The sequence below is a fragment of the Schistocerca americana genome, chromosome 9 (assembly GCF_021461395.2).
Source record: "Schistocerca americana isolate TAMUIC-IGC-003095 chromosome 9, iqSchAmer2.1, whole genome shotgun sequence".
Taxonomy (NCBI): Eukaryota; Metazoa; Arthropoda; class Insecta; order Orthoptera; family Acrididae; genus Schistocerca; species Schistocerca americana.
The window spans coordinates 84,680,209-84,706,986 of record NC_060127.1 but is presented as its reverse complement, the minus strand read 5'-3'; the positions used below and the strand labels follow the sequence as shown (position 1 = coordinate 84,706,986).

Below are 26,778 nucleotides of genomic sequence, written 5' to 3'. Positions count from 1 at the left end.
CCATCTGAGCTTTTGATATTCATACTAGTGGTTCGCTTTTCTCCAAAGGTCTCTTTAATTTTCCTGTAGTCAGTATCTATCTTACCCCTAGTGAGATAAGCCTCTACTTCCTTACATTTGTCCTCTAGCCATCCCTGCTTAACCATTTTGCACTTCCTGTCGATCTCATTTTTGAGACGTTTGTATTCCTTTTTGCCTGCTTCACTTACTGCAATTTTGTATTTTCTCCTTTCATCAATTAAATTCAGTATCTCTTCCGTTGCCCAAGAATTTCTACTAGCCCTCGTCTTTTTACCTACTTGATCCTCTGCTGCCTTCACTATTTCATTCCTCAAAGACACCCATTCTTCTTCTACTGTATCTCTTTCCCCCATTCCTGTCAATTGTTCCCTTATGCTCTCCCTGAAACTCTGTACAACCTCTGGTTCTTTCAGTTTATCCAGGTCCCATCTCCTTAAATTTCCCCTTTTTGCAGATTCTTCAGTTTTAATCTACAGTTCATAACCAATAGATTGTGGTCAGAGTCCACATCTGCCCCTGGAAATGTCTTACAATTTAAAACCTGGTTCCTAAATCTCTGTCTTACCATTATATAATCTATCTGAAGTCTGTCAGTATCTCCAGGCTTCTTCCATGTATACCTTCTTTTATAATTCTTGAACCAAGTGTTAGCTATGATTATAAGTTGTGATCTGTGCAAAATTCTACTAGGCGGCTTCCTCTTTCATTTCTTCCCCCCAATCCATATTCACCTACTACGTTTCCTTCCCTTCCTTTTCCTATTACCGAATTCCAGTTACCCATGACTATTAAATTTTCGTCTCCCTTCACTATCTGAATAATTTCGTTTATTTCATCATACATTTCTTCAATTTCTTTGTCATCTGCAGAGCTAGTTGGCATATAAACTTGTACTACTGTAGCAGGAGTGGGCTTCGTGTCTGTCTTGGCCACAATAATGCGTTCACTATGCTGTTTGTAGTAGCTTACCTGCATTCCTATTTTTTTATTCATTATTAAACCTACTCCTGCATTACCCCTGTTTGACTTTGTATTTATAACCCTGACCAAAAGTCTTGTTCCTCCTGCCACCGAACTTCACTAATTCCCACTATATCTAACTTTAACCTATCCATTTCCCTTTTTAAATTTTCTAACCTACCTGCCCGATTAAGGGATCTGACATTCCACGCTCCGATCCGTAGAACGCCAGTTTTCTTTCTCCTGATAACGACGTCCTCTTGAGTAGTCCCCGCCCGGGGACTATTTTACCTCCGTTTTGGTTAGTGTTACAGGGCCAGATCAGTCAATCATCCAGACTGCTGCCACTGCAACTACTGAAAAGGCTGCTGCCACTCTTCAGGAACCACACGTTTGTCTGGCCTCTCAGCAGATACCCCTCCGTTGTGGTTGCACCTACGGTACGGCTATTTGTATCGTTGAGGCACGCTAGCCTCCCGACCAACGGCAAGGTCCATGGTTCATGGGGGGTACTGACCCTTAACATAGACAAATGTAGTGTATTGCGAGTACACAGAAAGAAGGATCCTTTATTGTATGATTATATGATAGTGGAACAAACACTGGTAGCAGTTACTTCTGCAAAACATCTCGCAGGATGCATGCCGAACGATTTTAAGTGGAATGATCATATAAAATTAATTGTTGGCAAGGCGGGTGCCAGGTTCAGATTCATTGGGAGAGCCGTTAGAAAATGTAGTCCATCAACAAAGGAGGTGGCTTACAAAACACTCGTTCGACCTGTACTTGAGTATTGTTCATCAGTGTGGGATCCGTACCAGATCGGGTTGACGGAGGGGATAGAGCAGATCCAAATTTGGTAAGCGTGATAACGCTCTGCATCGCGGTGTAGCTTGCTATCCAGGTTTCGAGAGGGTGCGTTTCTGGATGAGGTATCGAATATATTGCTTCCCCCTACTTATACTTCCCGCGGAGATCACGAATGTAAAATTAGAGAAATTCGAGCGCGCACGGAGGCTTTCCGGCAGTCGTTCTTCCCGCGAACCATACGCGACTGGAACAGGAAAGGGAGGTAATGACAGTGCCACGTAGGGTGCCCTCCGCCACACACCGTTGGGTGGCTTGCGGAGTATAAATGTAGATGTAGATGTAGAAAGAGAGCGAGGGTAGTAGCTGCGGCGGTACAGGCACAGCAGCAGACAGACAGACGGTCTGACGTGCTCTGTCAGCTGATGACACTGCTCGTCCGCCACGTGCTGGTTATCATCTGTTCCCCCTCCACCCCCTCAATTTAGCTCTCCCCTCCCCCTAACCAGCGCCCCCCCCCTCCACCACCTCACGGTGCAGGAGACAGTGCTAGGAGCGGGATCAGACAGTCGCCTTCTGACCTCTGGGGCAGCGCTACGGCCGCAACAAGCACCATACAGAACACTGTCTCCCACCCCTCACCTGGTAAGTGCCAGTCTACATTTTCTACTTCTCTTTCTAGGTCATCAGTCTTTCAACTGGTGCTACACGGTCGTCCACCAATTCCTCGCCCGCCGGAGTGGCCGAGTGGTTCTAGGCGCTTCAGTCTGGGACCGCGCGACCGCTACGGTCGCAGGTTCGAATCCTGCCTCGGGAAGATTATTTAGGTTTAAGTAGTTCTAAGTTCTAGGGGACTGACGACGTCAGATGTTAAGTCCCATACTGCTCAGAGCCATTTGAACCATTTTTGAACCAATTCCTCTCTTGTGCTTACCTCTTCATCTCAGAACAACACTTGCACCCAACGACTTCAGTTACTTCTTGGATGCAGTGCGCTCTCTATCTTCTCCTACAGCTTCTACCTTCAGTAGAATGGAAGTTACTGCCTGATGTCTTAACACACGGCCCATCATCCTGTCACTTCTTATTTACTAAGCCGTATGTTTTGAGAAATTATTTTGTTTAGACAACCAGTTCCGGCACCTCATTAATGCCATCTTCAGGCCCCTATGCAGTCCATGTATAGTCAATCGGATATATCGAAACTTACGTAACTGGAGCCATCAGTATGTGGATTCCGTGAATTCGTTTTTGGAGTATTTAGTTCGACCTTGCCGCAGAGGCTACACAGGTTCCCGTGAGATCACCGAAGTTAAGCGCTGTCGGTTGTCGTCGGCACTTGGATGGGTGACCATGCCGTCATGCGCTGTTGCCATTTTTGGGGTGCACTCAGCCTCGTGATGCCAATTGAGAAGCTACTCGGCCGAATAGTAGCGGCTTGGGTCAAGAAAACCATCATAACGACCGGGAGAGCGGTGTGCTGACCACACGCCCCTCCAATCCGCATCCTCCACTGAGGATGACACGGCGGTCGGATGGTCCCGATGGGCCACTCATGGCCTGTAGACGGAGTGGTAAGTATTTAGTCCGAAGATTCGACAGCATTTTTTGCGAGTTCTTGTCAAGTGTTCCAGGTAAACACCCCAAGAACGAATTCACGGAATCCTGATATTGATGGCTCCAGTTGTGCAAATACAGACATATCTGATCATCTGTACATGGAGTCCCTAGGTGTTTGAAGATATCAGTAATGAGATGCCGAAACTGGTTGTCTAAATGAAACAATTCCTCAAAACATACGGCTGTTTGGTAATTTCCTTGGTAAAGATTTGACTGGCTGCTGTCCCGGTGCCTACATCCACAATGGATCAACAGGGATGTCCCTTCTTCTTGCCAGTGGTTTCCATCTCTTCTCTTGTTCGTCGATTCTTTCAGGAACCTCTCCAGTTCCTGTTTCATCTACGTAACCGGAATACCGCGATTGTTGACTAATCTCGCACCACTGTGCAAGTGGTTGAGGTGGAGGCAGCTCGTGATATATTCCCTGAATATTTAATCGTAATTACATGTACAGTTGATTTCGAACCCACTGATGCAAGGCCGACCATACCAAGGGCGGCCGCCCTCCCCACGCTCTTATCCCTCAGGGAAAGAAAAAAGTATACTGCAGTTAGGTGTTCTTGTTTCAAAAAATTAATTTAAAAACTGGTACTGTGCAGGTTTTCAACGAGTCGGAATTGTAACTTTTTTCTGGCTACTCCCAAAATCCACCTAGCCTTTAAAACTACCGCGTGGACGCCCTTCCACTGATGGATTATCATGCACGCATACTGCCAAACAAAAGCAAATCTGTGCTTCATAATACTCAATTAAATCAAAGCTGGCTAATTGGAAGGGAAATTATGTTTGAGTACGATCTATACAGGAAAAATATTCTCTTCAAAGCTTTTCTCTAAGGATCCAAACCTCGAAATGACATTTGGTATTAATTTAACTTCTAGCAAATGATTTTCCCCTGGACATTCTTTGGGCTCTATAAATTACAACTAGATGAAGCCAAATTATAGCACTGAACGGTAAGTATAAATTGCCATTCGTATATTTGGACAACGCTTGTGATTGTTTCTATTGCAGTCACCAAACACTCTTCGTGTCAAAGGCATAAATGTGGCAGAAAGAGAACCCCCTGCCACGAAAGTAGCTGCTCTCACCGAGGCAGCTTGTTGTAGCAACTTCACAGCCTCGTCACAGGTACAACTGAGGCCTAGCCTTATCTCCGTTGCACATGACTGCTAGGTAGCTTGACGTTCTTCCAGGCGCGAGCGTGCTCCGTATCTTCTGGGGAACAGAGCACTTTCGGTGAAATCTCTTATTAATACCTCATCGAAAAGCAGGCATTAATTCAAGCAATGTTTGAGACCACATCCGCCAGTGCTTCCATTAACACCCCATCAAGACAGCAAGAATTTTAGAACTGAAAGAGAAATCGGGCCAGAAGTTTTCTTGCATCTGAACTGGGAAAACCAAGACGGAACACACGCTAACAGAACACGCCAGAACCACATTTCACTTCCTAATGTCACTGCGATGTTTGCCCCTAGTGGAGGTAGACCTACATTTTCGCTATTGTTATTGTAACCTTGAGCCTGAAGACTGGTTTTCAAGAAATTGGTTCAAATGGCTCTGAGCACTATGGGATTCAACTGCTGAGGTCATTAGTCCCCTAGAACTTAGAACTAGTTAAACCTAACTAACCTAAGGACATCACAAACATCCATGCCCGAGCCAGAATTCGAACCTGCGACCCTAGCGGTCTTGCGGTTCCAGGCTGCAGCGCCTTTAACCGCACGGCCACTTCGGCCGGCGAAGACTGGTTTCTATGGTGAGCAAGCGGCATTATCTCAGAATAACTGCTGCAATCTATATCCTTCTGAATCTGCATACCATATTCGTCGTTTCGTCTCCCTCTACGATTTCCACCCCTCCCCCGCCCCCTACTTCCCTCCATCCCTCCAGTACTAAATTTGTAATCCCTTAATGTCTCAGAATGTGTCCTACCAACTGACCCCTTCTTCTAGTCACGTTGTGTCACAATTTCTTTTCTCACCACTTCTATTCAGTACTTCCTCATTAGTTAAGCGATCTATCCATTCAGCATTCTTCTGCAGCACGACATTTGAAAAGGTCCTATTCTGTACCCGTCTAAACTGTTTATCTTCCAGGTTTCAATTCCATAAATGGCACCGAGCGAGGTGGCGCAGTGGTTAGACACTGGACTCGCATTCGGGAGGACGTCGGTTCAATCCCGCGTCCGGCCATCCTGATTTAGGTTTTATGTGATTTCCCTAAATCGCTCCAGGCAAATGCCGGGATGGTTCCTTTCCAAGGGCACGGCCGACTTCCTTCCCCGTCCTTCCCTAATTCGATGAGAGCGATGATCGATGACCTCGCTGTCTGGTCTCCTTCCCCGAAACAACCAACCAACCAACCAACCATAAATGGCTACACTCCAGATAAATACCTTGAGAAATACTTCCTAAGACTTAAATCTAAATTCGATATTAACAAATTTCTGTCCTTCAGATAGGCTTTCGTTGCCCTTGGCAGTCTACATTTTATATCCCCTCTACTTTGACCATCCTCAGTTAATCTGCTGCCCAGATCTAATTCCCTCAACATCGTCTGACTTAAGTAGACTACATGCCATTATCCTTGTTTTCTTTATATTCCTCTTATGTCGCCCTTTCAAGTCAATGTCGATTCAATTCAGCTTCTCTCCCAACTCCTTTCCTCTCTCTGACAGAATTCCGATGTCATCGTCAAACCTCAGTTTTTATTTATTCTCCATGAACGTTAATTGCTACTCCACATTTTTCCCTGGATTCTTTTACCGCTTGTTCAACATACGGATCGAATAACATCGGGGAGGCACTAAAACCCTGTCTCATTCGATTCTCAACCACTGTTTTTCTTTCAAGCACGTCGCTTAATGCCGGCCGCGGTGGTCTAGCGGTTCAGGCGCTCAGTCCGGAACCGCGGGACCGCTACGGTCGCAGGTTCGAATCCTGCCTCGGGCATGGATGTGTGTGTTGTCCTTAGGTTAGTTAGGTTTAAGTAGTTCTAAGTTCTAGGGGACTGATGACCACAGATGTTAAGTCCCATAGTGCTCAGAGCCATTTGAACCATTTGAACGTCGCTTAATGTATTTGCAGTTTGGTTTCTGTACAAGTTGTAAATAGCTTTTCTTTCCCTGTATTTTACCCCTGCTGGCTTCAGAATTTAGAAGAGAGTATTCCAGTCAATATTGTCAAAAGCTTTCTCTAAGTCTATAAATGCTATAAACATGGTTTGCCTTTCCTTAACCTATCTTCTAAGAGAAATCGTGGAGTGAGTATTGCCTCGTGTGTTCAAATATTTCTCTGGAACCCAAAAACTGTTCTTTCCCGAAGTTGGCTTCTGCCAGTATTTCCATTCTTCTGTAAAGAGTTCTTGTTGGTATTTTACCAAAAAAAAAAAAAAATACAGTGGTTCAAATGGCTCTGAGTACTATGGGACTTAACATCTGAGGTCATCAGTCCCCTAGAACTTAGAACTACTTAAACCTAACTAACCTAAGGACATTACACACATCCATGCCCGGGGCAGGATTCGAACCTGCGACCGTAGCGGTCGCGCGGTTCCAGACTGAAGCGCCTAGAACCGCTCGGCCACACTGGCCGGCGGTATTTTACAACAGTGACTTATAAAACTGATAGTTCGGTAATATTCACAAGTGTCAGCACCTGCTTCCTTTGGAATTGGAGTTATTGCAATAACTTTAGAGAGTGTCTTTACAAATCTGATTGGAAATAAATTTTAATAAGCAGAAAAAGAAGACAGAATAACAAATGTATGGAAATGGAAGCAGAAAAAATTATCACTGTGTGTCTTTGAAAGAGTTGATGAGTTCTTGTATCATATTTGTAACAAGTTAAGGCAACTAGTGGATTGGCAGCAAATTTAATAGAAGAGGGAAATTAGTCTGAAATGGCTGTAGCACATCATAGTGCAGGTCATTAAAATGGCAACACCATGAAGGTGACATTAAAAAGATTAAAAGAAGTTTCAATTTGTTTCTTTGTTGTTAATTTATGACACAAAACAGCTGAGGCCATACGTGCCCGTGTCATAACATAAAAGGTCACTTACCGAATGAATTTGAAGTCGACAATACTAGGAACCTTGTCCGACTGGAGTAGGGTGATAATTAAAATCCCTCACTTGCCTTTTGAGGAGGTTGTTCAAACGGTTGAAAATTAAATTTCCTTCACTGTGTCACTACGAGGAATAGAAAGTAAAACGCGATCTACAGTTCGTGCTCTAGCTGCTAAAATATGAGATAATTGAAATGTCAAACAGAGATTAAAACGTAAACGGTTATAAAATCGGCATTGGGTCAGAAAATGGTCCACTGTCAATGGTTGGTTGCAGTAAGCACAGAGTGGGGAAGGGTCTCCACTTATCAAATGTTGGTAGCTGAAGCGACAGTACTCAACACGCAGTCTAGCTAAAAGTACCTCCTGGAGACGAGAGGGACGAGGGGAAGCCGTCCGAGCCTTTGGGAGGTGGTTAATTCCCCAGAATTTGTTCCCATATGGAAAAAGCTAATAGCCATGGGAGACTGGAACGCCGTTGGAGGGGAAGGAGTAGAACAAAAGTTGACAGGAGGCTATGGACTTGGGACAAGGAACGAGAGAGGGAAAAGACTTATTGAGTTATGTAATAAATTTCAGCTAATAATAGCGAATATTCTGTTCAAGAATCACAATAACAGGAGGTATACTTGGAAAAGGCATGGCGATACGGGAAGATTTCAGTTAGATTACATCATAGTCAGAGATTCCGAAATCAGATACTGCACTGTAAGGCATACCAAGGAGCAGATATAGACTTGGATCACGATGTAGTAGTGATGAAGATTAGGCAAAGAAGTGGAATACGGAAGTACCAAGGAATGACGAGATACGCTTAAAGTTCCCTACGGTTATAGGTACAGCAGTAAAGAATAGCTCAATAGGCAGTACAGTTGAAGAGGAACGGACATCTTTAAAAGGGGCAGTCAGAAAAGTTGGAAAAAACGTAGGTACAAAGAAGGTAACTACGAAGAAACCATGGGTAACAAAAAATGGTTCAAATGGCTCTGAGCACTGTGGGACTTAACTTCTGAGGTCATAAATCCCCTAGAACTAAGAAGTACTTAAACCTAACTAACCTAAGGTCATCACACACACATCCATGCCTGAGGCAGGATTAGAATCTGCGACCGTAGCGGTCACGCGGTTCCAAACTGAAGCGCCTAGAACCGCACGGCCACACCGGCCGGCCATGGGTAACAGAAGAAAAATTTCACCTGGTGGATGAAAGAAGGAAATACAGAAACATTGAGGGAAATTCAGGAATACAGAAACATAAGTCACTGAGGAATGAAATAAACAGGGAGTGCAGGGAAGCTAAGACAAAATGGCTGAATGAAAAATGCGAAGAAATCGAAAAAAAAAAAATTGTCGGAAAGACTAACTCAGCACAAAAGGAAGTCAAAACAAGCTTCAGTGAATTTAAAAGCAAGGGTGGTAACATTAATTCCACTGTTAAATGCAGAAGAGAGAGTCGATCGGTGGAAGTATGAGAGGAAGGATTTGTCTGATCTGATAGAAGAAGAAACAGGAGTCAACTGAAAAGAGAGAGAGGTCCAGTATTAGAAGGACATAAGATTAAATAAGGCAGAAGGGATAGATAACATCCTATCAGAATTTCTAAAATCATTGGGGGGGGGGGGGGATGGCAACAAAACTACTATTCAAATTGGTGTGTAGAATGCATGAGTTTGGCGACATACAATCTCACTTTCGAAAAAATATTATCCACACAATTCCGAAGATGGCAAGAGCTGACAAGCGCGAGAATTATCGCACAATCAGCTTAATGGCTCATGCAAGAAAGTTACTTCCAAGAATAATATACAGAAGAATGGAAAAGAAAATTGAGGATGTGTTAGATAACGATCAGTTTGGCTTTAGGAAAGGTAAGGGCACCAGAGAGGCAATTCTGACGTTGCGGTTGATATTGGAAGCAAGGCTAACGAAAACTCAAGACACGTTCATAGGATTTGTCGATCTGGAAAAAAACGTTCGACAATGTAAAATGATGCAAGACATTCGAAACAATGAGAAAAGTGGGGTAAGCTATATGCAGAGACGTGCAATGTATAATATGTACTAGAAGTTGTGCGTGTGTAGAAGTTGTGCACAGAATCGGAGAGGAAAGGAATATGTGGAAAACACTAACAAGGAAAAGGGACAGGATGATAGGACATCTGTTAAGACATGAGGGAATGACTTCCATGGTACTAGAGGGAGCTGTAGAGGGCAAAAACTGTAGAGGAAGACAGAGATTGGAATACGTCAAGCAAATAATTGAGGACGTAGGTTGCAAGTGCTGCTCTGAGATGAAGAGGTTGGCACAGGAGAGGAATTCGTGGCGGGCCGCATCAAACCAGTCTTGAAGACTGATGACAAAGAAAAAGAGACCAGTGTTCATGCCAGAGGAACAGAGTGTTCCTGCGTGCGGCAACACAGAGATCATCTGCTGAGGGAAGAGAACAGCTAAAAGGTGTCGGTAGTCGGTCTGCAGCCTTGGCAGCAGCATCGTTAGCTTCATTCCCCGACACTCTGACCTGATCTGGCACCCACATGAACACCACGTTGGCTCAATCATTAGCCAACGAGTGAACATCCTAAAAAATGGCACATCCTCACTCACCAGTCATTACAAAAGGGGGGCTCTGATACTGAGCTGAAGTGGCATGCAATGACGTGCCCGTGTCTGTGATCCAAACTCAGTTCGACTCGATGCTCAGCTGGCTTGGAACCGTAATAGGTGGCATATCATTGTACTAAATACTGTACCTGTGCAAGCACTAATCGGCTGCAAATTTAGTTACATATTCTTCCTATTACACTGAAGAGCCAAAGAAACTGGTACACTGGCCTAATATCGTGGAGGGACGCCGCGAGCACGCAGAAGTGCCGCAACATGACATGGCATGGATTCGACTAATGTCTGAAGTACACTCCTGGAAATTGAAATACGAACACCGTGAATTCATTGTCCCAGGAAGCGGAAACTTTATTGACACATTCCTGGGGTCAGATACATCACAAGATCACACTGACAGAACCACAGGCACATAGACACAGGCAACAGAGCATGCACAATGTCGGCACTAGTACAGTGTATATCCACCTTTCGCAGCAATGCAGGCTGCTATTCTCCCATGGAGACGATCGTAGAGATGCTGGATGTAGTCCTGTGGAACGGCTTGCCATGCCATTTCCACCTGGCGCCTCAGCTGGACCAGCGTTCGTGCTGGACGTGCAGACCGCGTGAGACGACGCTTCATCCAGTCCCAAACATGCTCAATGGGGGACAGATCCGGAGATCTTGCTGGCCAGGGTAGTTGACTTACACGTTCTAGAGCACGTTGGGTGGCACGGGATACATGCGGACGTGCATTGTCCTGTTGGAACAGCAAGTTCCCTTGCCGGTCTAGGAATGGTAGAACGATGGGTTCGATGACGGTTTGGATGTACCGTGCACTATTCAGTGTCCCCTCGACGATCACCAGTGGTGTACGGCCAGTGTAGGAGATCGCTCCCCACACCATGATGCCGGGTGTTGGCCCTGTGTGCCTCGGTCGTATGCAGTCCTGATTGTGGCGCTCACCTGCACAACGCCAAACACGCATACGACCATCATTGGCACCAAGGCAGAAGCGACTCTCATCGCTGAAGATGACACGTCTCCATTCGTCCCTCCATCCACGCCTGACGCACGCCTGTCGCGACACCACTGGAGGCGGGCTGCACGATGTTGGGGCGTGAGCGGAAGACGGCCTAACGGTGTGCTGGACCGTAGCCCAGCTTCATGGAGACGGTTGCGAATGGTCCTCGCCGATACCCCAGGAGCAACAGTGTCCCTAATTTGCTGGGAAGTGGCGGTGCGATCCCCTACGGCACTGCGTAGGATCCTACGGTCTTGGCGTGCATCCGTGCGTCGCTGCGGTCCGGTCCCAGGTCGACGGGCACGTGCACCTTCCGCCGACCACTGGCGACAACATCGATGTACTGTGGAGACCTCACGCCCCACGCGTTGAGCAATTCGGCGGTACGTCCACCCGGCCTCCCGCATGCCCACTATACGCCCTCGCTCAAAGTCCGTCAACTGCACATACGGTTCACGTCCACGCTGTCGCGGCATGCTACCAGTGTTAAAGACTGCGATGGAGCTCCGTATGCCACGGCAAACTGGCTGACACTGACGGCGGCGGTGCACAAATGCTGCGCAGCTAGCGCCATTCGACGGCCAACACCGCGGTTCCTGGTGTGTCCGCTGTGCCGTGCGTGTGATCATTGCCTGTACAGCGCTCTCGCAGTGTCCGGAGCAAGTATGGTGGGTCTGACACACCGGTGTCAATATGTTCTTTTTTCCATTTCCAGGAGTGTAGTGCTGGAGGGAACTGACACCATGAATCCTGCGGGACTGTCCATAAATCCGTAAGAGGGCATGGGGACGGAGGTCTCTTCCGAATAGCACGTTGCAAGGCATGCCACATATGCTCAATAGCAGGCCGGAGTAGCCGAGCTGTTCTAGGCGCTACAGTCTGGAGCCGCGCGACCGCTATGGCCGCAGGTTCGAATCCTGCCTCGGGCATGGATGTGTGTGATGCCCTTAGGTTAGTTAGGTTTAAGTAGTTCTAAGTTCTAGGGGACTGATGACCTCAGCAGTTAAGTCCCATAGTGCTCAGAGCCATTTGAACCATATGCTCAATAATGTCCATGTCTGGTGGCCAGGGGAAGTGTTTAAACTCAGAAGAGTGTTCCTGGAGCCACTCTGTAGCAATTCTGAACGTGTGGGCCGTCGCACTGTCCTGCTCAAACTGCTCAAGTCCGTCAGAATGCACGATGGACATGAATGAATGCAGGTGATCAGACAGGATGATTACGTACGTGTCACCTGTCAGAGTCGTATCTAGACGTGTCAGAGGTCCCATATCACTCCAACTGGACACGCCCTACGCCACTACAGAGCCTCCACCAGCTTGAACAGTCCCCTGATGACATGACAGGGTCCATGGATTCATGCGGTTGTCTCCATACACGTACACGTCCATGTGCTCGATATCATTTCAAACGAGACTCGTCCGACCAGGCAACACGTTTGCAGTCATCGACATACCAATGTCGGTGTTGAAGGGTCCAGGCGAGGCGTAAAGCTTTGTGTCGTGCAGTCATCAAGCGTTCATTGGTCGACCTTTGGCACCGAAAGCCCAAATCGTTGGTGTTACGTTGAATGGTTCGCATGCTGTTGATGGCCCAGCAGTGGAATCTGCAGCAATTTGCGGAAGGGTTGCACTTCAGTCGTCGTAGGTCTCGTTCTTGAAGAATCTTTCTTCGGCTGCAGCATGTCAGGGACCTGATGTTTTACAGGATAGCTGATATTCACGGTACAGTCGCGAAATGGTCGTATGGGAAAATCCCCTCTTCATCGTCACCTCGGAGATGCTGTGTCCCATCGCTCGGGCGTGGAATATAACACCACATTCACACTCACTTAAATCTTGATAACCTGCCATTGTAACAGCAGTAGCAGATCTAACAATTGCACCAGGATCTTGTCATATAGGCGTTGCCGACCGCAGTTCCGTATTCTACCTGTTTACATACATCTATATTTGAATACGCATGGGTATACCAGTTTCTTCGGCGCTTCAGTGTTCAGTTTTTCGCGCAATAAGCAAATTTTTTCTATTTGCTATCCTACCTGTTGCTGCAACTGTAACTGTACGGATTGTGTAAGCCAGGGGTGCTCAACCCGTCGATCGCGATCGATCAGTAGATCACTTTATGAATCGATCTTTCGAAACCGGTGTCCGAAATACGTCTTTGGAAAATAGCGTCTTTTTCTTTTTTTTTTTTCTTTTTTTTTACATTGAGTACTTCGTGCGGTATTTGTGGCTGGTACAGCAAATCTGAGAACACTGTCCTAGCTGTTTTGTCTCCATGTGCGTTTCATCGCCTTTAACGCTCTTGCCAGTAACAGTCTTTCCTCCGCCACGATGATGGTGTTACTCACAACTGCAAATTGGCGACGGGTCATGACTGGGCGTTACGATGAGCGGGGTGAACAAGCCTCGCCTCCAACTGGCGACACAAACTCTGTTTCCGAGCTTCAACAAAGCAACAATCTGCATGACGCCAGTAATGATCAGTTAGATACTCAGAGTGCTGTTCGTATGGACAAGAGAGGAAGATTCCTCACAGCTGTATGATTTGAGCTGGTTGTTACAGCTGGCATTTGTCACTTATATGACGCAAGCTAAATTAGGTAAACAAAAGAATTCACGAAAAAAGCAAACTATCGACCATCTATAAAGTCTTTCGTGCAAAAACTTGAACTTCGGCTAGCATAGTTACAGAAATTAAGTGTGAAACACTTCCCTCAAATACAGCCAGAACTGTCGGATCGGCAAACAGAATTGGACCTAGAAGCTGCAAAGAAGTACGTAGCCAGTCTCACAGCGCTGAAGTCTGAGTGTGGAAGCCAATTCTCAGATTTCATGGGAATGTAATCTGTTCTGGCTTTCATGGCTCAACCTTTCCAAAAAGTGGATATGGAACATAATTCAGGTACACTTAGTACTCTCTTACCTTATCGTGGGCTTAAACTCGAAGAAGTAATTTGAGAGTAAAACGACATCTCCTTAAAGTCACAATTCAACGAAGATCAACATTTAGAAATTAGTGACTGTAAGAACCTACCCTAACATTGTAAAAGTGGCATCACATGTTTCATCGTTTTTTGCATCTACTTATCCATGTGCGGCATTGTTTCCAACGATGAAAATAGTGAAACATAACTGTAGAAATAAACTAACTGAGCCTCATCTTTCAGAGTAAGGTTGGCTAGTGACAAATGATGCTTAAACCTTTATGCACTTTTAAGTCAGTGGATCATTAAAATGGCGACTGTGCCTCAAGCTTAAAAAGGTTGAGCTCCCTGGTATAGACTGAATACGCCAGATTGAATGCAGTGGATAGACTAAACAGCTTGAATGCATTGCGGAGGCTGAAAAGACTTAATAGACTGAACAGAGTAAATAAATGGAGTGGACCAACTCGACTGAATAGACTAAATAGATTGAATAGACTAAATAGACTGAATAGATTATATAGATGGAATAGATTATATACATTGAATAGACTGGATAGATTGAATAGAGCCGACCGCGGTGGCCACGCGGTTCTAGGCGCTGCAGTCCGGAACCGCGCGACTGCTACGGTCGCAGGTTCGAATCCTGCCTCGGGGATGGATGTCCTTAGGTTAGTTAGGTTTAAGTAGTTCTAAGTCCTAGGGGACTGATGACCTCAGCAGTTAAGTCCCATAGTGCTCAGAGCCATTTGAACCATTTTTTTATATTGAATAGACTGGATACATTGAATAGCTAAATAGATTGAATGGACTGCTGAATCGATTTAATAGATTGAAAAAACGTAACAGAGTGAAAACATCTTGTAGTGTACATGGTTCAACAGCAAATACCCTACTGCTCTACAGTTGATACTGGTTGGCAAATTATAGGTGTAGAACATTGTGTATTTATTTTATTTTATTTACACGTCAAGTTCTGTAGGACCAAATTGAGGAGCAAATCTCCAAGGTCATGGAACGTGTCAGTACATGAAATTACAACATAAAAGTAATAACAGATAAAAATAAATGTTTATGAACACGAAAAACGTCAGTCCATAAGTTTAAGTAAACGCAGTCAACAATACAAGAAGAATCAGCTTGATTTTTCAAGGAACTCCTCGACAGAATAGAAGGAGTGACCCACGAGGAAACTCTCCAGTTTCGATTTGAAAGCGCGTGGATTACTGCTAAGATTTTTGTATTGGAGTAGTAGCTTATTGAAAATGGATGCAGCAGTATACTGCACAGCTTTCTGCACAAGAGTTAACGAAATCCGATCCAAATTCAGGTGTTAACTGACTGAAAGCTGCTTCTTTTAGAATGAGAAGAGTTAGCCCAAAATATAATACCATACGACATAAGCGAATGAAAATAAGCAAAGTAGACAAATTTTCGTGTCGAATGATCACTTATTTCCGATACCATTCGAATAGTAAAAATGGCAGCATTAAGTCTCTGAAGAAGATCCTGAACGTGGGCTTTCAACGACAGTTTACTATCTATCTGAACACCTAGAAATTTGACCTGTTCAGTTTCACTAATCATATGCCCATTCTGTGAAATGAAAACGTCAGGTTTTGTTGAATTGTGTGTTAGAAACTGTAAAAACTGAGACTTACTGTGATTTAGTATTAGTTTATTTTCTACAAACCATGAACATAGGTCATGAACGGCACTATTTGAAACCGAGTCAATGTTGCACACAACATCCTTTACTACCAAGCTAGTGTCATCAGCAAACAGAAATATTTTAGAGTTACCTGTAATACTAGAGTTTGCTTTTTTTCGTGAATTCTTTTCTTTACCTTATTTAGTTTGAGTCATATCAGTGACAAATGCCAGCTGTAACAACCACCTCAAATCATATGACCATCCTTTACTACCAAGCTAGTGTCATCAGCAAACAGAAATATTTTAGAGTTACCTGTAATACTAGAGGACATATCATTTATATAAATAAGAAACAGAAGTGGCCCCAACACTGGTCCCTGGGGCACCCCCCACTTGACCATACCCCACTCAGACCCCAGTCATTCCCAACATTGTGTATAATGACCTTTTGCTGTCTGTAAATGTGATAGCCAGTGCATTGGTACAGAAGGGTATGCTTGTGCAGGTGCCGCGCTGGTAGTGGTGCAGTGGTGGCCACCATGGTGGTGATGCTCAAGCAATGCTGCTGCGGCTGCACACCTCGGACTGGCGCCCTCATCATCGCCGTGGTGTTCGCGGTGAGTACCGGCAGCCGGTGTGGCTCATCACCAAAGAAGAGACCAAAATGTAGGTAGCGTTGCGGCTCTACAGTGCAGTTCACAGCATGATACCGGTGACTCAGGGACATATGGTATATTTTATACTGTATCATCGTCTAGAAGCACTTTCATTACATCATTGGTCTTTCTTCTGAGAGTCCGATTGAGAATGTTCCAGCTGTTAGTTTCAGAATATGAGTGTATCTCTATCCTCTGAGAAGCCAAAGCACGCAGCTAAAGGTATACTGAAGAGATGAATGCTCATGTTGCTCACTTGTCAATATAAACTATCCGATCAAAAGTATTCAGACACCTATCAGTGCAAATTCATATGAGCTGTGTTCATCCTCCGCCTGTGTGATGACTCAAACTAGGCTGAGGGCACTTTCGGTGATGTGTCCCTGAACGTCTGTAGAGCAATAGCAGCCCTTCTTCCTCAAGTGCCGAAACCGAGAAGATGGTCACGTTGGACGCTGGAATCTGGAACGAAGTCGTAGCTCATCCCAAAGGTGTCCCATTGGGTGCAGATTGTGACTCCAGGCAGACCGGCAGACTGGCAGGCCAGCCCGTTTCATAACAACCATTGCTTCACAGCCACTCTTTTTTATTAAGCACAATAAAGTGATGACACCCTAACAACGAAAAACAACTCTATTCGTAACACCACCCCCTTTTTGTTTCACTGTGGCTCTTCGCATAATGGCAGGTAACGTTCTCTAGGCATTCGTATAGCTGCAACCCTCCATCGGATTGCGACAAGGTCTGTCATCATTCCCTCTCCAAATCAATCGTTTCCAGTCATCCACTATGCAGTGGGGTCGCTCTTGGAACCACCTGAAGCGTCACTCAGCACTGACTAAAGAAACGGGTGGCTTAGAGAAGCTGTTCGACCACTGTACACCACTCTTTTTCACTCCTTATGCACAGTCGTAGTGCTAGATGGACTGCTGGTAGTACTTTGGAACTCACGAACTGATTTCATGCGATTTATTGAAAGAAACCTCCACAATGCTCGACAGTCCCTCCCTATCAGTGCATGGGCAGCCAGTTTCTGTTTAGCTGTGGTTGTTCCTTCTCATTCCCACCTCAGAGTCGACATGGACAGTTTTAGGTGGGTTGAAATGTCCTTGATGGATTTGTTACTCAGGTGACATCTAATGCCTAGTCCACCTTCGAGGTCAATGATCTCTTCTGACCGACACTTTCTGCTATTACTTCTTCTCTGCTGACAACATTGTGCTCCTGGCTCGTTTTATAATTGTGGGTCTGCCTCTCGTGACATCTGATCATCACCTCCAAATTACGTAGGGCTGTCAGGATGCTGCTGATTAGATGGTGTAAATGTAGAGTCTTCTACTGCAAGGGAGAGAATGTTGTTAAGGGTGGCCGGAATCATCTTTCTACAACACGAATGCATGAATGCATTAATGCGGTTCTTTATTTACATGAATGATTACTCAACCGGAGTAGAGTCCACATGTTCTGTGATACAAGCTCCTCAGTAATAGTCCTCTTGCAGACAATATCGGTAATCCTGCTATCACAAACTTTAGTCTCGCTATAGTCACTAACCTGTTCGCTATGAACTGTCATAGCCTGCGATGTGAACTGAGCCCACTCTGTGAATGGACTGACAGATGCCAAACTGGAAGAGTGAGTCAGTGAGGCACTCTGGTCAGTGGCGGCGGTCTAAATACCTGCTGTCAAGAGAGCGATGGCGGCTTGTTGCTTGTTGGTGTGTCTCTTGGCTCTCTCATGATAGGCGCACTTGAACCAATGCCTACTCATCGATCTTCCCTTCATCTTTGCTGACTGGTGTGCTGGTGACAGCTTATGGCAGCACAGTAAGTAAATCCCCAGGAGACACACATGAATACTGTGTACACCATCTACAGCTTTGATGATGGCATCAGTTTGGCGTGAAGGAGCTGACACAAGTTCCTTCAAGTATGTCATACCATGATGGAGCCTCTCATTGATATTCAGCTCCTGTAGAGCTACTTATCTGCGACCATGTTTATTAATGGATTTCACCTGCTGAAACTAGCAATCCCAGACATTTTCTGAGGGGACAGAATTGAATGGTTAAATGGGGCAGTTCAGTGGAGATAGGTGCCAGATTCTTCACCAAAGCAGGAACTATGTGCGCAGCCCTGTGAACATGGCTGTTGCCTTCTTGGAAGATGGGAGTGTATGTAGTGTAGTCATTATGAAGATACATCCTGGTTCAAGTTTGCAGTCACTTGATTGGGTAGGTCATGTCACAGTTCCAGAAACAGCCCTCAAGGATCATAGAGCTATCTCTGGTGTGCACCGTCCACCCACTAATGGTTTAACACCTTCAGGTCACTATTGCCCCGCTTCTGCTTCTTTTGGCCTTCTCAAAGACGTGTCGCTTTGTATGCCACTATTAGTAGTGGGCTGTTGCGAAGAATCCGACTCCAAATGCAGTTCCCTTTGCAATATTCACTCGGAAATTAGTTGCAATTGAAGTCAATTGACAACAGCGATTCCCATCGCACATGCATCACCGAAAGATGATGAGAAACTCCTGTCCAATCGTCACCAACAGTTATCAGTTAGGATGTCTTTATAGCCGTTGTTCTTACGCCATCTTACATGGCTGCGAATGTTACATTATTTCTTGTTAATGCATTGGACAGTCCGTTTTGATATACCATTAAATCTGGAAATTTCATTTGCAGTGCGTTCATGGTCACTTCTAAACATGATAACTCCTCTCTGCCTTTCTGCAAAATCTCCACGTTAACCTCTGTTACTGCACTGATTCCATACAACCCACTTTGCGCGCGCTTACACACACACACACACGCACGCACGCACACACACACACACACACACACACACACACACACACACACACACACAGAATTTCACTGACATAGCTTAAATAGACAGTGAGTGGTCATATGACCATCTGCACCTTCTATAAACCATCAACACCGCTCCAAAGCGACCACTGTGCTCTTTTGTGTATGTGACTAATATAATGTTTGGTGAGCTTACTTCCGCAACACCATCATGCATAGAAACACAGTATTAAGCACTTTCCTTCCAAAATGTCCATAGATACATTCTGTACCAGAGGTGAAATTATACCACCCAAACGGTTCAAAACATGTTTTATAAAATAAAAACTAAGTGGAGGTTAACTCAAGCACATGTAGAATATTATTCGTGCCTGTGGACGAACCCCCTGTTGGAGCCGCATTGTGTTTTTGGTGCAGATCGTGTCCGCGCTGTTGGTGGTGATGTTCTCACTGGGTGCAGTGGTCAGCTCAGAGCAGCACTCCCAGCTGGTGCAGGAACAACGCGAGAGGGAGAGGGAGGCTCTGGAGCACCAGGTCACCACCACCACCACCACCATCACCACTACTATACACCCTGCAGATGACGTCGACGACTACAGTGAGGCGCAGCAATTGTCACTGGCCTCCAGGATCACTGTCCTGATGTGTAAGTTAATTTTGGGGCACTAACATGTATGTGCCACTATGGATTTTCTACAGTTCAGATAGCAACTACCAACTTGTAATACCACTGTGTGTGACACACACACTCGTCATTCTTTTGTTCCTGTTGTTGTTGTGGTCTTCAGTGCAACGATTGGTTTGATACGCGCCTTCACGCTAGTCTGTCTTGTTCAACTGCCTTGATATCTGCTTAACGTCTACAACCTACCCGTGCTGCCGTCAGTAGCTCGGGATCACGCGTCATCTGGCTCGCTTGTGGCAGTGTACACACAGTAAGCGGACGCTCTGCTGGTCTTGTTCCAGTCTGGAAGTGCCTGACCGTGCTCATCACGCTGGCCGAGGCGCTGGATTTCCTGCTAAGCGTGCTGCTCATGTTCGCCGCAGACAAGGTAAGGCGCCCGCACGTATCTGCCAGCACAGCTCATTCCGATTCGACGCCTAGCCTGACAGAGCCAGTTACTGACTATCCCTTATGGAGTTGCCATTTTATGGACAGTGTGATACAACATCGTAAGCAATTATCGAAGCGAAGTAGACCGTTACACACAGCAACAAACTTGAACCTAACAAAAAATTTCTATCATGTGAATTTTACTTTTTTCTCACACTTTGGACGTATTTGTGACAACATTATAGTATTATTCGGTGACTCCGTTGATACCATACAATACTTCGGAAATTTTGTTTTGCTGTTCCAGTAGAAACTCCATATTTCTAATGTTGAAACCTGTTCGATTCGTCATCCCATGTTTTGCAACCATGAATTGAGAGTCTATAGCAAATGAAGACCATAATAGGGTAGTAAGTTCCATATCGATAAACTCATTTGAATAATTCCAAAATTGTGTCACATATGAACGAAGGGAGCTGTTTCGTGATTTTAAATTCAATTAAATTCCTGTTTGGAAAGTAACGTTTATTCCGCAGACGCTGGAGGGAAAAAGTTCACGATTTACACAAGCAACTGTAATGTATTATTAATATTACTGAAATATAAGTAGGAATATTAAATCATACATAATTTAGAAATATTATAGACTTGCAAATTCTGGGAGCAGTTTCAGATCAGTGCAAAAATTCCTTTACGATGAAACACAAAATATACGTAATTTTAAATTTTGTAAAACTTTCACTTACTTTATATTGCTAAGATGAGAGGCTTTTGAGGCTATAACAGTGAACTCATCTATGGTTGCCCCCAAATTAATGTATATTTAAACTAATTTAACACAAATCAGAAAACCTCTTTTAAGTTAATACTAATATAATTGAAAACAGAACAAGACTTCCGGAAGCTTATTTCAATTATTAATTACATTTTAATACATCTGTTTGCAATATTATATCCCTGAAACTGGTGGGAAGAGGGATTAATTTTAAAACATTTTCTGCAGACACCACGAGTAACTTGAGAGTGAGCTCATCTCATTGGTCACATACACCTGCAGTACCACCAATTTTTTTAAAGGTCAACCGAATGCAGGTTGGAAACAGTGCACAGACACATCAGATGTCAGTCATGAACGACTTCTGTGAGTTGTTCACAACATACATACTGAGCTAAGAGGACATGTTTTGATTTATCACTGTTTATATTTCGACACGCAAGTCGCCAAAGTGGCGTCAACTCGAATGACTTGCACCAGACGAACTGTCTAACCGACACGAAAGTCGCTGAAGTAGCGTCAACTAGAATGACTTGCACCAGACGAACTGTCTAACCGACACGAAAGTCGCTGAAGTAGCGTCAACTAGAATGACTTGCACCAGACGAACTGTCTAACCGACACGAAAGTCGCTGAAGTAGCGTCAACTAGAATGACTTGCACCAGACGAACTGTCTAACCGACACGAAAGTCGCTGAAGTAGCGTCAACTAGAATGACTTGCACCAGACGAACTGTCTAACCGACACGAAAGTCGCTGAAGTAGCGTCAACTAGAATGACTTGCACCAGACGAACTGTCTAACCGACACGAAAGTCGCTGAAGTAGCGTCAACTAGAATGACTTGCACCAGAGAAACTGTCTAACCGACACGAAAGTCGCTGAAGTAGCGTCAACTAGAATGACTTGCACCAGACGAACTGTCTAACCGACACGAAAGTCGCTGAAGTAGCGTCAACTAGAATGACTTGCACCAGACGAACTGTCTAACCGACACGAAAGTCGCTGAAGTAGCGTCAACTAGAATGACTTGCACCAGACGAACTGTCTAACCGACACGAAAGTCGCTGAAGTAGCGTCAACTAGAATGACTTGCACCAGACGAACTGTCTAACCGACACGAAAGTCGCTGAAGTAGCGTCAACTAGAATGACTTGCACCAGACGAACTGTCTAACCGACACGAAAGTCGCTGAAGTAGCGTCAACTAGAATGACTTGCACCAGACGAACTGTCTAACCGACACGAAAGTCGCTGAAGTAGCGTCAACTAGAATGACTTGCACCAGAGAAACTGTCTAACCGACACGAAAGTCGCTGAAGTAGCGTCAACTAGAATGACTTGCACCAGACGAACTGTCTAACCGACACGAAAGTCGCTGAAGTAGCGTCAACTAGAATGACTTGCACCAGACGAACTGTCTAACCGACACGAAAGTCGCTGAAGTAGCGTCAACTAGAATGACTTGCACCAGACGAACTGTCTAACCGACACGAAAGTCGCTGAAGTAGCGTCAACTAGAATGACTTGCACCAGACGAACTGTCTAACCGACACGAAAGTCGCTGAAGAAGCGTCAACTCGAATGAGTTGCACCAGACGAACTGTCTAACCGACACGAAAGTCGCTGAAGTGTCGTCAACTCGAATGACTTGGACCAGACGAACTGTCTAACCGACACGAAAGTCGCTGAAGCGGCGTCAACTCGAATGACTTGGACCAGAGAAACTGTCTAATCGACACGAAAGTTGCTGAAGTAGCGTCAACTAGAATGACTTGCACCAGACGAACTGTCTAACCGACACGAAAGTCGCTGAAGAAGCGTCAACTCGAATGACTTGCACCAGACGAACTGTCTAACCGACACGAAAGTCGCTGAAGAAGTGTCAACTCGAATGACTTGGACCAGAGAAACTGTCTAATCGACACGAAAGTTGCTGAAGTAGCGTCAACTAGAATGACTTGCACCAGACGAACTGTCTAACCGACACGAAAGTCGCTGAAGAAGCGTCAACTCGAATGACTTGCACCAGACGAACTGTCTAACCGACACGAAAGTCGCTGAAGAAGCGTCAACTCGAATGACTTGCACCAGACGAACTGTCTAACCGACGGGATGTCCTAACCACATGGCATTTCCATTTCCACTGTTTATATTGCACACAGCTGAAAAACCTGACTGCATGAGCGAGCTTTGGGACCAGAAACCTGGACGGCAGCCAACAGATTCATCGCATAACGTTGAAGAAATCCACAAGCAGGCTACGTGGAGTACAGTATTTGTGCTATACTAAATGAGGTCTCAATCTTTTCTTTTTGACCCTAGGCTTACGTAATTATTGAATCCTTTTCTTTTAGCCCTCAGACAATTTAATTCCCTCCCACTCCACAGGTACTTACCGTCGTTTCAGAGTTTGTGTGTGTGTGTCGGCTTGCCCACAGAACTCCGCCCGCCACGTTCGCCTGTGGCTGCTGGGTTTCTGCGCGGTCTGCTGCTGCCGCACGCTGATGCTGCTCATCCTCAACGGAGTCATCTTCTACGCCAAACCCATATCGCTGGCCGTCTTCGTCTTGGGCGTCGTCACAATTTTAACAGGTATTTTTTTCGGTCATCAGTCTTCTGACTGATCTTCTGTCACCCGCCACGACTTCCTCCCCTGTCGAAAACTCTTTATCTGAGAGTACCACTTACACCGAAGTCCTCAACTATTTGTTCAACATGTTGCCATCTCCGTCTTCCCCTACGGCTTTTGCCCTCTACAGCTCCGTCTCGTACCACAGAACTTAGTCCCTTACATCTTAACACACGACCATCCCTTCCCCACTTCTTTTTAGTCATTTCTATATATTCCTTTCCTCCACCATGTTATGGGAAACCTCTAATTACTTGCCAGTGATCTTATTTTTCATCCATCTATAGCATCAAACCTCAAAAACTTCGATTGTCTTACTGAAATGCTCTACCTTCTTGTATAGTTTCCAGCCCATAGCTCACTTTAATGCAATGTTGGTCTCCAAAGTGTACATTTTCAGAAATTTAAATCCCAACGCTTTTGTTAGACTTTACTGTGACTGTTAATAATATCGAATGAAGCAACAAGTATACTGTGGCACGACGTCTCAGGCCACAAGTGGCCCATCGGGACCATCCGACCGCCGTGTCACCCTCAGTTGAGGATGCGGATAGGAGGGGCGTGTGGTCAGCACACCACTCTCCAAGTCGTTATGATCGTTTTCTGTGACCGGAGCCGCTACTATTCGATCGACGAGCTCCTTAATTGGCATCACGAGGCTGAGTGCACCCCTAAAAATGGCAACAGCGCATGGTGGCCCGGATGGTCACCCATCCAGCTGCCGGCCACGCCCGACAGCGCTTAACTTCGGTGATTTGACGGGAACCGGTGTATCCACTGTGGCAAGGGCGCTGCCAACACGTTTACTATAACCTGTCGTTATTTATTTATTTGCACAACGCGTTTCAGAGGTTTAAACTTCCACATCAAGCGGTATGTGTGGGTCAATAAGGCACTCCAATTATACAAACACCAAAGAAAACAAAGCGAGTCCATTCTAAATGACAACATTTACAACAATATGATATCTCTCTCTCTCTCTCACACTCATAAAACACACACACACACACACACACACACACACACACACACACACAAATTGCTCTCATCCTCACATTCATACTTCCCAAGAATGGCATTCAGTTACTGGCAATGGATTCTAAATGAACAACCAACTGGCCTGACTCTCGAAACCCAACAGATCCAACCACACACCAACAGCTTTTACCCCCCGTCAGTTTGAAAGAATATATATCTGTTTACATTACCAACAATGTACCAATCCACATAAATTATTTCATATCATAATAAATCATTTACTTTAACCTTTACTTGAACATAGCATGTAACAGAAGTGATCTTAACAACCCACAGCTGTGTCACAACCAAATACTATGCTCTCCTTATGTCACTCCTTTCATCCTCACTTTCTAAATTCCTAAATTCAAATCCCTACCCCCCCCCCCCCCCCCCAACACACACACACACTCATACCCGCACATGCTACAAATTCAATATACTAGTGTAAGGGGCGATCAAAATGTTTATATTTGAGGGTGTTGCTGCAGTATATATCAAACTAATAATAAAAAAAATTGCACGGCGCGAGATTCGATCCGGCGACCTTCGGATTACGAACCCGAGCGCTTACCGCTGCGCCATAGCGCTGTAGAAAATTATTAATCGTAGAGAGTATTTCACCGCAACGGTTTCTTTTAACTGTCGATTTTCTCGACAACGGCTGAGAAGTGCATCTTGGTGGTTTGCCACATTACACCTCTGGCCATGAGCTTTTATTATGCGCAGTATGAATCGAATCTGAATTTCACAATTGGCAGCCTCCCCTTGTAAGTTCATATCGTGTATTCACTAGACTGCCTTTCCCTCGTCGTTTTCCACCTGCCAATCACTTCTCTACACCTTCCACCTGCCTCATGCATCTCCTCCTAATCTCCTCTCCCTGTCCATCCCCCTCCTCCCACTTGATCTCTCCATCCATCTAAACCTGACCCCAGCCTTGCTCATCGGCATGTGTAGACCCTGTAATACAGTTCAATAAGATAGGCCAATGCTAGTCCCACGACATACTTGTCTTGCAGGTCAAGCGACACATATGGGCTTGAAAATGATTTATTTGTGCCAATTGTATAGGTTGGCATGTGAAGCAGATTGATAAAGCAGGCTGATACTACAACAAAACACATCTGTCACTGCACAGCAGCCTGAATGTTGGGGCCTGGAAAACCTTATGTGCAGTCCATCCTGCAAAGCAGATCGGTTTGGCAAGCCAATACTGTTCCCACACAACGTGCATGTCATGCAGAGTAGCCTACACGCCAGAGGCTATAAAAGCCACATTTTTGCCCCCTGTCTTTGCTCATATTGGAGTTAGGAGGCTTTAAACCTATCAGTGCTCACACTTTTGATGCACTTTCTGTTGAAATTAGGTTGAAATTGATCCACAGATTCTGGAGGTGGTCCAGATATACACACTACTTTATACATATAACAGGTGAGGCACTAAGCTATGGTCTTGCAGTGAGGGACAGCGATTGCAGAGCGAGTGTGGCACCTGATAGTCTTGGGGAAAATTTAATTATGTTGGCAATCATTGTTTAAAACAAATAAAAATCTTTCTTTTAAGGCATTTTCACCTGACTACAGAGGGGTGGAAGAGGATCCCACCACATTTTACCAAATCTCACCAAGGGGAGAGGGGTACCCAAATTTAGAAAAAAAACAAATCTCACATAATTAATGGACATTTGGACATCACCCAACTTATTTCGCATATACTATGTACTCTATCACTGTTCAGTTACACATTTGTCCCCTAGAGTAACACAGTGCGTGTTCTGTGTGTTGCAGTGGGCAGCGCCTACAGCTTGCTGGTGGTGTTCAGCTACCACCGCCAGCTGGTGGGCACAGCTATAGCCAGAAGGATCTCCCAGCAGGAGGACTGACCAGCAGCTCCTGTGGACCCATCACACACTGGGCTCCACAGTTGTCAGGAGTCTCATGAGAAGACATTCATCTTTGTGCAAGTGCAAACTCTGTATATATAAACTTTTAATAAAAGTACTGAAGATGATTCTAGTCAACAGGAGAGTGTTACATTTGATATTATTTCAATGATGCCTTATGACTCCTGTAATTCATTCTCGCCAAATCTAAAACACTATTTTGAAAGTGTCTGTGCAGGGAAATTAATAGTCAGTCACCT

General features: G+C 45.1%; 1 protein-coding gene across 1 annotated transcript; it reads left to right on the top strand.

Moving 5' to 3' along the window:
- Positions 1-2,343: 2,343 nt before the first annotated feature.
- LOC124551116 lies at positions 2,344-26,656 on the top strand. Its single transcript, XM_047126063.1, has 6 exons — positions 2,344-2,433; positions 16,193-16,304; positions 19,574-19,802; positions 20,123-20,208; positions 23,425-23,578; positions 26,424-26,656. Exons 2-6 carry the CDS (start codon positions 16,227-16,229, stop codon positions 26,516-26,518), a joined length of 642 nt encoding a protein of 213 aa, XP_046982019.1. The 5' UTR covers positions 2,344-2,433; positions 16,193-16,226; the 3' UTR covers positions 26,519-26,656.
- Positions 26,657-26,778: the final 122 nt, after the last annotated feature.

Coding starts and splice junctions, on each gene's coding strand:
- LOC124551116 (XM_047126063.1), top strand. CDS start 16,227: ATGGTGGTGATGCTCAAGCAATGCTGCTGCGGCTGCACACCTCGGACT. Junction 19,803..20,122: donor CAGGATCACTGTCCTGATGT/GTAAGTTAATTT, acceptor GTCTTGTTCCAG/TCTGGAAGTGCCTGACCGTG. Junction 23,579..26,423: donor CGTCGTCACAATTTTAACAG/GTATTTTTTTCG, acceptor TGTGTGTTGCAG/TGGGCAGCGCCTACAGCTTG.